Genomic DNA, 13,517 nt, shown 5'->3' on the forward strand with positions numbered 1-13,517 from the left:
AAATCTTTTGTTCCTTAGGTATGAACAAGCGAAGAACATGTCACAGGATCTGGAGAAGCAAGCTGCCCGAGTACACGAGGAGGCCAAAAGGGCTGGAGATAAAGCGGTGGAGATCTATGCTAGTGTTGCCCAGCTGACGCCCGTGGACTCGGAAGCTCTGGAGGTATGGGTTGGACAGCCTGTGTGCACAGGGTGTTGGCAGTCACTGCCGTCACCCATCCACACACACAGCCTCACCCCTCAGACGTGCGCACACACATAGTATGCACCCTCGCCCTTCAGACACATACACATGTGCACACGCACACACACACACATCCCTCACAGTCAGGGTAAGAGCTATTCTGACTTGCCCTGCAACTATCACTGGTACCGACCTCCTCCGTCCTCCAACTGACTCACTGGTAATGTCGAGTTCTGCTTCAGATATGTTCACTTAGTGAGGTCAAGAATCCTGTGATTATAAAGATTAAACAGCAAAGACTACTTTAGTGATAGGAATAATCACTCCGAAGTCTTTACTGTAAATCCAAATTATTACATATTTGTATTTATTAGAGCAGAGTACACCCAGACCATTATGCCCAGGCACTCTCTGGTTGAGAACAAGAGAGAAGTAAAAGAAAATGGTTTAAATGAAAGAACTATATCAGGATGCTGCTGGGCAGCTAAAATATTTGAGGTTTGGTAGGATTTTATTACATCTGTACTCTACTCATGAATCCTCATTCCAGGCTCTGTATAAATGCTATTTCTTACATTGATATTGAAATTTATTAAGTTTCACTTTTTACATCTGAGGCATTGACTTGATTTTTTTACCACCAAGGTTTAGTTCAGTCTCTTCAGACACGTACATACTGTCTGATCTTGCATATTTGAAATTTGAGAATAGGCAAAACTAATCGGTGATAAAAACTAGACCAGTGGCAGCTGCATTGCTGAAAAGGTAGGTGTGGACATTAACTGGAAAGAGACACAAGGGAATTTCCTGGGGTGGAAATATTCTGTATCTTGATTGGAGTATTGGCTACACAGGTAAATATATTTGTCAAAGCTCATCTCACTAAGTGCTATGCATTTTACTGTGTGTAAAGGATACTTCAATTAAAAAAAAAAAAGTCCACGAAATCTTGACCTGTGCTTTTCTTTTAAAAATATCTCTGAGTGTTAAGTGTTACAGAGCCTACCTTTTCATCGGTTTCATTGTTTTGTCTGAAATGTCACAACCTTATTTGCTTTTCACAGAATGAGGCAAATAAAATCAAGAAGGAAGCTGAGGATCTGGACCGTCTGATTGACCAGAAATTAAAAGATTATGAGGACCTCCGAGAGGACATGAGAGGGAAGGAACTTGAAGTCAAGAAGCTTCTGGAGAAGGGAAAGACTGAACAGCAGGTTGGTTTAATTTGCAGGTGGCTTCATTTCTTGAGGCAAAATGTGAAACCATGCCGCGTGACCTGTGTCCGTGACGTCACCACAAGTGCAGGGACCGCAAGCCCTCAGGAATTCAGAGGAAGGCCTTCTGTGGGGCGCCCCGGCCTAGCTGCCCCATGCTGGCAGGTGTCAAGGTGGCAGCTGGGAGCTGCCTGGCCTGTTAGGAGAAAGAAGGGATTTACCTTGGAGGGTTTGTCCTCTGATCTGCCGTGTGTTTGCAGACTGCTGACCAGCTCCTAGCCCGAGCAGATGCCGCCAAGGCTCTTGCGGAAGAAGCTGCTAAAAAGGGACGAAATACCTTACAAGAAGCCAATGACATTCTCAACAACCTGAAGGGTATGAAAGATTCACATGATAGCATAAATTTCTATGCTTTCTTCACTGAGGTGATTTACTTTTTAATTTTTACCATGAGATTCTCGGAACATAAACCATATGAAAGATGAGTATACCAAATCCCATAAATCTATCCTCCAGATTCAGCAGTTAATGATTTTTACTACACTAACTTCATCCCCCAACATCCACCCTACTTTTTTTTATACTGAGATATTTCAAAGAAAAATCCGAGAGCTTGGGTCATTTTACCCCTTCATACCTCAGTATGAAAATAAAACCAAAAACAAAAAGGAAATTTTCTGATATTAGAGTAACTCATGTTATCAAGATATGCCTATTTAGCTGGCTTATGTTGTTAAATGGAGATTATTTTTCATTTTCTCTGCCAATTGCATCTCAATCCTTGTGCCTTCTGTCCTCACCCAAGAGAAAAAAGAAATGTGCTCAATTCACGGGATAGTCCTGGACTTGCCTCTGATAAAATAGCCCGTAGGTTCCATAAACATGGAAGCTTTATAAGATAATGGTTGACTATATCGGCCCTGGTGTCAGTGGGTTTGGGTTAGAATCCCTGATCCACTTCATACTTCTGTGAACCCTTGGGGGAAATTCTCTCCCTACATAGTCTTCAGTTCTCATGTATAAAACTGATACAATGCCTGCTTCACAGGCATATAAAAAAGCTCCGAACCCAGAAGCTAACACCTAGTAAACACTAAATAAACTGCAGTTTTTAGTACTGGTTGCTGTGGTAGTAATGGCGTACTCCGTGCTTTGCACAAAAATAAACTTCTTTGCAGAAACATGTTCATTCATAAGACTCTAAAGCTGTACGCTTCCTTCTTCTAAGGCTGTCCGTGCTGTTTTTCATTTTTCTCTCCCGACTTTCACTGCTCATTAAAACAAAGGCCCGTTGCCGCTCCCTGACAGGTTCCCTTTTGGCTTGCTGAGAGTCGAGCTCAAATGCACCTGCTTTATTGTAGATTTCGATAGGCGAGTGAACGATAACAAGACTGCTGCAGAGGAGGCTTTAAGTAGAATCCCTGCCATCAACCAGACCATAATAGAAGCCAATGACAAGACAAGGGAGGCGCAGCTGGCTCTGGGCAGTGCTGCCGCCGACGCCGCCGAGGCCAAGAGCAAGGCCCACGAGGCGGAGAGGATCGCCAGCGCTGTCCAGAAGGTGTGTGCTCTGCTCTGCTCCCCAGCACTCTTTGCTCCTGTGTTTCTCTAGTCGTTTTCCAGTTTCTTTCCCCATCCCTAAAAGCCCTCGTAGACTTCTTCCTCAACTCAGGTAAGATTATCCTTAAGCTGTCCTTGTTCCTTTTTTACTGGGCATTTAGAGTAGGTAAGTACATTGACTGAAGAGGGCGAATCATTGAAGTCATTGAAAGGGCCCTTGAACATTTCTACTGTTGTCTTGGCGGCAGGGTCTCTGTGGTGAGGAGGAGGATGGCTTCCTGGGCCCATAGAGCGCTTTGCACAAGAAAATCAGACTCTTCTCAAGTAAACACAGTTCTTTGACATGGATAGCTGATGTTTTTTCAATCTTACGTAGAGTGCCAGGTCAATACAACTCTCAGGCCCCTCTTTCGAGCATATTTTATGTCGGAGCCCTACTTTATTTAGCTGCCACTGCTAGGATTCTTCCTACTCATCTTTTTTTTTTTTTTAAGATTTTATTTATTTATTGGAGATGGAGACAGAGCCTGAGCAGGGGAGGGGCAGAAGGAGAAGCAGACTCCCCGCTGAGCAGGGAGCCTGATGCAGGGCTCCATCCCAGGACCCTGAGATCATGACCTGAGCCGAAGTCAGATGCTTTAACCAACTGAGCCACCCAGGCGTCCATCCCCTTTCTACAATCATCTTAAAAAAAAAAAATCATCTTAATTTCTTTAAGCTGGCTTTTTCCTACTTAAAAGTCAGTCTGTTTATTTCCTACTTAAAAGTCAGTCTGTTTATTTTATTTAAAAGAGAGACTAGAATGGATTCTAAAAGAATGTGTTCAAGAATCACATACATTTTTTAGTTTGTTTAGAACAGTTGGTTTTGGATTAAGTCTGTTTTATAAAATACTCCTACATCAGGATCGTGGGGTTTTTTTGTACATTGTGATGAACTGCCAAGTAGAACAGGGCTACTACATTTGAATTGAAAATGTATCCAAGTCAAAGAGTCTATAATCAATATGATGTGGTGGAAAGTGTACACCGTTTAAATGTTTTATCATTTGCTAGCCATGTGACCTCAACTAAAAATGGCAATGATAGAACAGGAAGTATTAAGGATAAATAAGAGGATACAAATGGAAGTATTTTATAAAATGCTATTAGGTTAGGCGGTAACACTAGCTTTTCTTTCCTTACTGTTATTTGGAACCCAAATAAATGATACCCTAAGTCAACGTATGGTATAATTTCCTTCCCTCTTTTTTCTGGATTATATTTTCAAACCATTCTACAGATTATTGAAAATTTGGGAGCATACTTTAGAAAGAGGAAAGCTTTTTTTCACTAGCCGTTCTTTATCATGTGCCTAGAACGCTACCAGCACCAAGGCAGAAGCCGAAAGGACTTTTGCAGAAGTTACAGACCTGGATAACGAGGTGAATAATATGTTGAAACAACTACAGGAAGCAGAAAAGGAGCTGAAGAAAAAACAAGAGGATGCTGACCAGGATATGATGATGGCAGGGATGGTAAGCAGTTTTGGCCTATTTGCTTGTGGGCAGAAAGTGAAGGGTGTTTAATGATAAAGATCGCCATCTTGTTAAGAAGAGTTTCTTTCATACTGACTTCTGTTTTTCATTGTGCTTTCTGGCCAAGAATCGGGTTAGTAACTTACATAGAAGACAAAGAATTTGGGTCTCTTGTGGGGTTGTTGCACAATTGTCCTGTCCCAAAGTTTCTCTCAGTTAAAGCAAAACATTCTTTTACACATTGAAATTTTGGGACATTGAAAAGTGTGCATTTGTATTTTTGGATGGGTGAGTCATACATGGTATAAATAAAAAAGGAATAAAAAGGAATACGATGAAAAATTAATTTCCTTCCTACTCTTGTTACCTCAGCAACTTACTTTCTAGAGGCAAACACCAGTTTCTTGTGTTTCATTTTTGAAGATGACAAAAACATACCAAACTTACATCTAATTTAATTTTTTTTTTTTACCTTTTGTGATGATGTGTATACACAACACTGTGGGTGACAAAATTGACAGGAATGCATGGCCCAAGAAAGAACAAGGGTGCATTTTCCTATGGTATGCTATACTTTGCTTTCAAAAGACTTCAGTGGAGTCACAGTGGAAACATAACTTGGCAGTTCAGTCTGATTACAGTCACAGTAATGAACTTGTTTAATTGTCCAAGTGAGGGACCCTTTTTCCACTCCTGCTGAAAACAGGCCTTTTACCTGGCTCATTTTCACCCTGGGACAGAAAGGAGAAATAGTAACCCTGTTTACCTAAAGAAGACTCCAGGGAAGTGATAACAGGAAGCATCCCTGTGCAAACACCTTATTTTAGTATGCTTTTTGACTTTTATTTTGGACTATCTCAGTTTTCTATAGCAAGGTATGGCTCAGTTGGAAATTCCCATATAGCAAAAAATACGCATTTCTCATATGTGCTGAGGGTCTCTGCATTTCCTTTTTAATATAGTTGTAGAAACATTGCATTTAGAGCCTGTGGAAAGAAGGAAAAGGTTATATTCTTGATGAGCTTCAAGAAAAGCGTATGGTTTCCATTCAAAGAGTGGAAGAAGATCCATCTTTTGTTCTTTTTGGTAAATAACTTCTAACAAACACAGAGCACCAGCACGCACCCCATCCCATTTGTATTTACGTCAGTCCTGAAAGACACAGCATTGAGCTGGTATTGTTTGAGTCTGTCACGTAACTTTTTTCACCAAAAGAGTAAAGGCTTATGGTTGTCCTGGAAGAGGAGGCTGGAGCCTACAGATTACCCGCGGTAGCATTGCTCTCTGTAGGCCATCGCGAAGTCACTTACCCCGTCCTAGGACGTGTGCAGAAAAGCCTGTCAGCGCTGTGATTTCAATAGAGATTGATCATTTATTTGTGAAGGGTTTTTCCCTCGTGCATTTTCTTTTTTTAAAAAAATCTTATTTTCTATCCAAAAATGTTACGGTGTCTTGAGCCAAACACTAGGAAAAACAGTTTTGTGGTAGGGAGCTCAAAGCTGCTTGTTTATATCCTGACTGGATTTTATTTGTGAGGGCATCTGTTTTCTGATATTCAGACGCTTCCTCTTCCATTGTCATTTCCCGTGACTCACGCACAGGGTATTTGTTCAGGTTTCATGGAATTTTCCCAAATACATTTACCTTTGGTTGATTTACAAAATGTAAACCGTATTGCCACATGTGTGCGTGTGCGTGTGCGTTTGCAGGGGGAGAGTGTGTTACAGAAGGTGTCACTTGAGTATGAAACTTTTCCGAGAATAGGACATTTCTAGTAATCAAGTCTCTAAGAGTGTCCTGAAGGACATAGTTTGGTTCTAAAATGTAGTTTTATACTCGTCCTTAAAAATAACTTGTTTCTGCTCGATGAATTTGGTTACGAGTCCACTTCCATGTATTCTTGAGTGAGAAAGTGAGGAAAGGGTCTTTTTGAAATACAGCTCCAGTCAGTGTAGGCATGTGGACTGCCTACTCGTGTCTGTTCCATGAATTAAAAATAGCAACATTTCACCATGAAGATACTCTGAAAGACCAAAACAAAACAAAACAAAACAAAACCCCTACAGTGAGAGATTGTAATTTCACAAGTTAGGAAAGAGGAAGCATCTGAAAATTGGACTTGTTGGCTGACTGGGGGGAAAAATATTTCAAGAACATGAAAACATACCGTCAGGACTGCTGGTATCATCTGTCCTTTTCCCGGTACAGGCTTCGCAGGCTGCTCAGGAAGCCGAGATCAATGCCAGAAAGGCCAAAAACTCCGTTACCAGCCTCCTGCACCTGATTAATGAGCTCCTGGAGCAGCTGGGTAAGTGGCTGTGGAGTCATTGTCAGCCACCCCCGGATCCTTTGTGCTGCCTTTGTGGTCTGATGCAGTCGACGCAAAAGCGGATAGTACAGCGGGACTGTTGTGTGAACCGAATCAGGACTCGAGGTCATATTAACTCAGCTACGAGGTCCTTCCATGGCATATGATCTGAGTCCTGGAATCTGACCGCGGTCCAAGGACTTATAAAATTAGGAAGACAGGCTGCCAGCGAGGGTGGCTTACTTGTGGTCGATGGTTATGATACACTGAACGGTGATTATTCTGAGCTCATCCTGCTTGGCAGAGTGTCTTTAGAGAATTTAAAGTGAAGGATTTCAGTGCTAGAGTGAAAGAACACTTTAAGCTGGTGACAACTTCACTGCCTGGAATTCTTTTCATTTGCTAATTAAAAGGAGAATCTGATGAGGTGACAGTTCTTGAAAAAGAGAATAAGCTTGATTTTTCAAGGAAATTCAAGCATGTTGAAATGCTCTTTTAATCCAGGGTGATAGGGAGCAGGCTTCGTTACAGGACAGATGTACTTTTGTCGCCAGCCTCCATTATAAAGTGGTCATACCCCAGCCCGTACGGCTTTGTGGCAAGACATTTTGCTTTAATTTAGCCTTGAAGGTTTGTTCAGTGTTTTGTTTGGGGTGGTTTTTTTGTTTTGTTTTGTTTTGTTTTGGAGGGTGGGGGAGGATATATTTTTTATCTGTCTCAAATATCAAGAATAATAAATTATGTGCTGTCAGATGGGTTTTAAAATGAAAGGAGCTAGAAGAGGTAGCTTTTTGTGGCAGAAAGGGCTGGATTTTAAAGTTAGTCAGGCTTGGGTTGGAATCTTTGTTTTGTTGCCTTGTAAACTGTGCAAACTTGGGCAAATTACTTAACATCTGAGAATCACTGGCAGAATATGGTCTTGTGAGAATTTAATCTCACAAAGTACAGTGTACATAAAGTGTTGAGCTCTGTGTGGCTGTCTGCTTTCATTAACTATGGAAGCAATTCTTTCCAGAAGAACCTCCTTTTCTTGCTAATTTTAAAGTGAAGCTTTTGCTGGAATTATTCCAGCATTTTCATCCCTGGCCATTTTCCATAGGAGGCCTCCAAATAGAGTCTAACTCCTGAAAGCAGGACAGGACTCCCCAGAACCAACCCAGCCTCCCTGGAAGCTAGAGAGCCGAGGGCTTAGAGTTCTAGCCTGAAGATTTGTATGTTCATTAGATGGCATTAAAATGACATACAGATTACATACATAAACATGAAAATGGTATCAAACGTTACCAGATGACCTTCAAAACCTCAGGTGAGGCTTAAGGTCTCAAGCACGGCAGCTGTGTATTTAGACAACATCTCACAAAAATTGTTTCCTCAGAGAAAACATCCAGCCCAGTATCCATTATATGCTCTGACCTGTCCTCGTCGAGTTAGGTCCATGTTTATACTTGGTCTGTATTGTTCATGCCCTTGCACGACATGAACGATCTACAAGTCCCGTTTGCAGGCCACCACTGCATAGCGGCAGCTGCTGGGCTTCATTTATAAGAAAGGCTAGTGGAGGGGCGCTTGGGTGGCTCAGTGGGTGAAGCATCTGCCTTCGGCTCAGGTCATGATGCGGAGCCCCGCATCGGGCTCACTGCTCGGCGGGAAGCCTGCTTCTCCCTCTCCCACTCCCCCTGCTTGTGTTCCCTCTCTCGTTGTGTCTCTTTCTGTCAAATAAATAAGTAAAATCTTTTTTTAAAAGGGGGGGCTAGTGGAGGTGCTTGCGGAGCGATGTGATGATTCTTACTGGGTGCATCTGTTTCCTCCTGTGTCCTTTCTGACTCTACAGGGCAGCTGGACACAGTGGACCTGAACAAGCTCAATGAGATCGAAGGCACCCTGAACAAAGCCAAAGATGAAATGAAAGTCAGTGATCTGGACAGGAAAGTGTCTGATCTGGAGAATGAAGCCAGGAAGCAGGAGGCCGCCATCATGGACTATAACAGAGATATCGAGGAGATCATGAAGGACATTCGCAACCTGGAAGACATCAAGAAGACCTTACCATCTGGCTGCTTCAACACCCCGTCCATCGAAAAGCCCTAGAGTCATCTTTTAGGGCTGGAAGGCAGCACCCCCCAACCGGGGAGCCGTTGTGAGGCTATAGAGTGCCTTAACACACAGATTACATTTTTTCAGACCCCCACTTCTCTGCTGCTCTCCACCACTGTCCTTTTGAACCAGGAAAATTCACAAAGCTTAAAGAGAAGCAAGTCAGACATCATGAATCAGGAACAAAGGGTTTTATCTGATAGTCTCTCTTCCACGGAAGGCACTCCCTTACCCACACTTTCCCTTCTGAGTCGCGTGAGGACGTGGCATCTTACGTGATCGTACAGTGGTGTAAACACTTCGTGAGAACCATTGTCTGCCGGGGCTGAGCAAGTGGCCCTCCCTTTTCTCATGGATACCGGCAGAACCTCCTCGGTCTCAGTACTCTTGTTTCTATGAAGGAAAAGTTTGGCTACTAGTAGCAGCGTTGTGATGGCCAGGATATCCAGTCTGTTGATAAAGAAAGTGCACCTACATCTACCACCCCTCCTCCTTTTACGAAAAAGGAAATAAACGTCCTGTGCCAAAGATATTGGTCACTTAGAACGTCAAGAGCCATCGTCAGTTGCTTTAACTATTTTGAGTATAGGACACTGAGCCATCCACGGGTAAGGCTGCAATTATTCCTGACAGTCTCCAGGAGAATGAGGCTGCAGAAGTAGGCTGAACATTTTCTCATATGTTAATAATTGACTAGGAAGATACACTTTTTTTCAGATCTTTGGGCAGCTGATAAATCTGGATGGGCAGCTTGCACTCACCAATAGACGTCTTCTGATATTCCTATAAATGGAATTTATACAGAAGAAATAGGGATATGATAACCACTAAAGTTTGTTTTGTTTTTTTTCCAAAATCAAACTAATTCCTAGAGCTTTTTTAGTGTGTTAGTCTTGGAACTAGTGCTGTTATCTGGTAGAGAGCAGTCGATCCCTAAGATCTTGACAAACAAGAAACAAGCCGCCTTGCCCTAGTCTTTCCTCGCAGAGGGATACAACTCAGATGCAACTTGTATTGTCAGCATCCCGTATGTCCATTTTTTTCTTCCACTGGGGAGAGATGACACTTCTGACCCTTATCCTCAGTTATCTTCTGATGTTCCCATCTTCTAGGGTCCCTCTACACGCCTGCCAAATCCTGGTGGCAAATCCCTACACTCCGTAGTTCACACAGCTGCCGTGAGCACCATCTAGATCCTGCACTTTGTGATTGAAACCCGTTCGAAACCTTCCCTCTCAGTGCAGAGGGAAGACCCGTAGGTGGACTTGCCTAGCTGGCTTCTCAACTTTGGATCCTCAGCTCTGTGGTTTTCTTTCAAGATCACAGTGTGAAGATTCTCTGCCCCACAACGCCTTCCTCCTACCAACCCACCTTTGAGATTCATATATATTGCCTTTAACACTATGCAACTTTGTACTTTGCGTAGCGGGGGGAAAGAAACTATTATCTGACACACTGGTGCTATTAATTATTTCAAATTTATATTTTTGTGTGAATGTTTTTTTTTGTTGTTGTTTATCATGATTATAGAGTAAGGAATTTATGTAAATATACTTGGTCCTATTTCTAGAATGGCACTGTCTGTTCACTTCTTCATTTTCCCCCTTCACTGGCACAATGTGTCTGTATACCTCCTTCCCTTCCATCTGCAGTCCTTTGCCTTGCTCCTGTCCCCCGTCGCTCTGCCCTGTGCCTTGTGTCTGCAGCATGTTCATTCTGTAGCGCCAATGTCCACCCGCTTCCCTCCACACCCAGCCGCTCCGCAGGGATGCCTCCCACCCTCCTCCACTGCAGGCCCGGCCCCCCGAAACTGCAGCCTGATGTTCCTGAGGCCCGCTCCTGAGCAGGCATGTTAGGTCAACAGGAGGTGGCGGGATGAAGATATTTTGCTGAACGGCATCTTCAGCATCAATGTGGGCCTAACCGGGAATGAGCTAGAAATGCCCTTTCCAACAGTTGGAGCTATGGATGGGGTCCATTTGAGAAGGGAGTGTGTGATCACTGAGCACTCAGAGGGCACCAGGGATGGAGTACAGACAGAGTGGGGGTGGCCATGCATCGGGGTCTCCCCTTGCCGCCTGCTTGCATACCAGAGTCGGCTCCATAGGCTTTGACTTGGCATACCCCTGGCTTTCCCTCGGCCGCTTCTACTGTTGCCAGAGGCCAGGCTCGTTCCTGCCAAGTTTTCACATCAGCGTCTCCTAGCTAGTTCCTCGTGGTAAGTGGCCACCTCCTAACAGAGACGTTTTGTTCAAGGTCACAGGACAAGGACTGTAGATCGACTGCCGGGATAGTTGTCCCTCTAGCCCGTGGGTCAGCCTCACACCAGTCAGTCGTAGGCCGCAGTGAAATTTGGAGTTTTTTTGTTTGGTTTGGTTTGGTTGCTTTTCTCCTTCTCCATCTGTGTAGTATATTTTTAAACAGAATTTTATTTTTAAAATAAAAAGCTCCTTATAAGACAATACCTTCATTACACTCCTGCAATATGCATTATTTTATTGTATAGTTCTAGTTACCTGAATTTCATGTAATAAAATTGACAGGGTGGCTGCTGAAGAATGCTGGGGGTCGCGGGGGGCGCGTATCCAGCTGCTCTCCAGAATTCTTCCTTGTAATCCCCAGGGTGGCCCTTTGATATGTGCCTTCACCTTAGCTGTTTGCCTTAATCTCTACAGTCTCGCTCTCCAGGGTGGTGAATAAAATGCAACACTTGGCCTTTTTTTTATGTTAAAAAAAAAACAGTATTTTATTTATAATAAAATCTGAATATTTGTAACCCTTTATATTTGGTGTGGCCTGAGTGTGGTACTGGGGACAGAGGATGTTTTGAAAGGTACAATGAAGAGAAAGCTGCTCATAATACCTTCTTTGGGTGACTTATTTCCTTGAGAACAGTCCAATATGTGTGCAGGTACATGCTGTAAGTGTGTGTGTGTGTGTATGTATATATGTGTGTATGTGTGTATATAATACATACAAATAATACACACACACATATATATATATACATATTTTTTTTCCCCTTCTCAGATGGGGATACTTTGGTGTGGTCCAGAGGTAGGCAGACTTTTTCTGTAAAGAGCTAGACTGTACATATTGTAGGCTTCACATGCCCTGTGGTCTCTGTTACACCGACTTTGCTCTTGCAGCCTGAAAGCAGCCCGGACAATGTGTAAACAAATGAGTCCGACACAACTATTTACAAAAACAGGCGCGGGTCTGAGGGCTGCCATGTACTGGATCCCTTGGGGTATGATTAATGCCTGCTTAGTGACACCTGAAGACGATTTTAAAATTATTTGGGCTTCTTAAATTAGCAGCTGTATATAAAAAGTTGTCTTTCTACCTTTAAATATGCCCATAACTTCAGCTAAAGGGGGTCTCTTGAGGTGATGAAAACCACTCTCAAACATAAGGGAAGAGAGGGGAAAAAGTAAGTGATGTGCTGAGCCGACAGGCCAGAAGTAGCTCATCTGTGCCTCACCCCATCTGGAGGGTTGACCCCACGGGAGTAACCTGAGGCCAGGTGAAGAGTTTCAGATACAGAGACAGCAGGAAGGCTTTGGTTTCCTCTTCGGTGCTCTGTTCATAGCCCTGAGTCCCTGCGGATGACCTGCCACCTTCCTGATCTTCTCAATCCTTGTAACTATGACACCTGTGAAGAACCTGAACTCTCCTCAATTGGACTTGCTCAGAGAGAGCTTTAGAGGGCACTAGTTCCTCGCTTTCACGCATACCCTGTTCTTAACCTGTTTGTAGGACCTGATTCAAACGCAAACACAACTTTCTAGTTACTGTGTCCAAGTGATGAGTGGGATTTTAAAAACTTGCTCCTATTCCTTTTGTTAGTTCAGGGTCAGCAGTTTCTCCAAAGTTGGTATCGGTATAATCTGATTCAAAATATCCCCAAAGGCTTACTCCTTAAAGTAAGCATTTTTAGCCCCCTGATAAATCTGAATTCACCAGCCCTACTTCACTAAGCTCAAAATGGAATGCTGAAGAAGACCTCTGGCACCCAGGAGAGCCACCAAGTAGAAAGGCAGATGGCACCTGCTTCGTAGGGTGAGGAAGGACCCATCCCAATGAAAGATCACCTCTTTCCAGGCCCTTAGCTTATGGGACCAGAAACAAGACAGTTGTACATAGCAGGTAATTTTGCCTGTTCACACTAAGCAGGTTTAAATGAAGTAGGTATTAGTCACTGGAGTGAAAAGAAACTTCCTAGTAAATAATCTATCAGAGGCTCCAGTGTTTCAGAAGTTATTAGCAAGAGTGCCTTATATTTGTGCTGAGTCCCCCATGATGATTATATCTGCTCTCCACAAATGATATTCTAAATAGAAATTAATTATATGCAGGGCGCCTCAGTGGCTCAGTCGGTTAAGCATCTGCCTTCGGCTCAGGTCATGATCCCAGAGTCCTGGGATGGAGCCCCCTGCAGGCTCCCTGCTCAGTGGGGAGCCTGCTTCTCCCTCTCCCTCTGCCCCTACCCTGCACGTGTTCTGTCTCTTTCTCTCTCAGATAAGTAAATAAAATCTTTTTTTAAAAATGACATGCTTAAGAAGAAATATTTAGCAGAAGTCAAATAAAAGCTAAGAAGTTCCTGGTTGGGAATTCAAATAAGAGAAACCTCAACATTTC

The 13,517-nt window shown here is 43.2% G+C and overlaps 1 protein-coding gene across 2 annotated transcripts in view; it reads left to right on the top strand.

Annotated features, from left to right (window-relative positions):
• LAMC1 (laminin subunit gamma 1) overlaps positions 1-11,659 on the top strand; it is a 124,350-nt gene extending 112,691 nt beyond the window's left edge. Inside the window, exons 22-28 of one of the 2 annotated variants that reach the window (XM_027610543.2) lie at positions 19-163; positions 1,249-1,398; positions 1,659-1,773; positions 2,760-2,959; positions 4,316-4,474; positions 6,683-6,782; positions 8,614-11,659. In XM_027610543.2, coding sequence (XP_027466344.2) covers positions 19-163; positions 1,249-1,398; positions 1,659-1,773; positions 2,760-2,959; positions 4,316-4,474; positions 6,683-6,782; positions 8,614-8,870 — 1,126 coding nt within the window. In that variant the 3' untranslated portion in view covers positions 8,871-11,659. The remainder of the gene's footprint in view (positions 1-18; positions 164-1,248; positions 1,399-1,658; positions 1,774-2,759; positions 2,960-4,315; positions 4,475-6,682; positions 6,783-8,613) is intronic. The other variant, XM_027610544.2, reaches the window with a different exon arrangement.
• Positions 11,660-13,517: the final 1,858 nt, after the last annotated feature.

The sequence above is a fragment of the Zalophus californianus genome, chromosome 10 (genome assembly GCF_009762305.2).
Source record: "Zalophus californianus isolate mZalCal1 chromosome 10, mZalCal1.pri.v2, whole genome shotgun sequence".
Lineage (NCBI taxonomy): Eukaryota > Metazoa > Chordata > Mammalia > Carnivora > Otariidae > Zalophus > Zalophus californianus.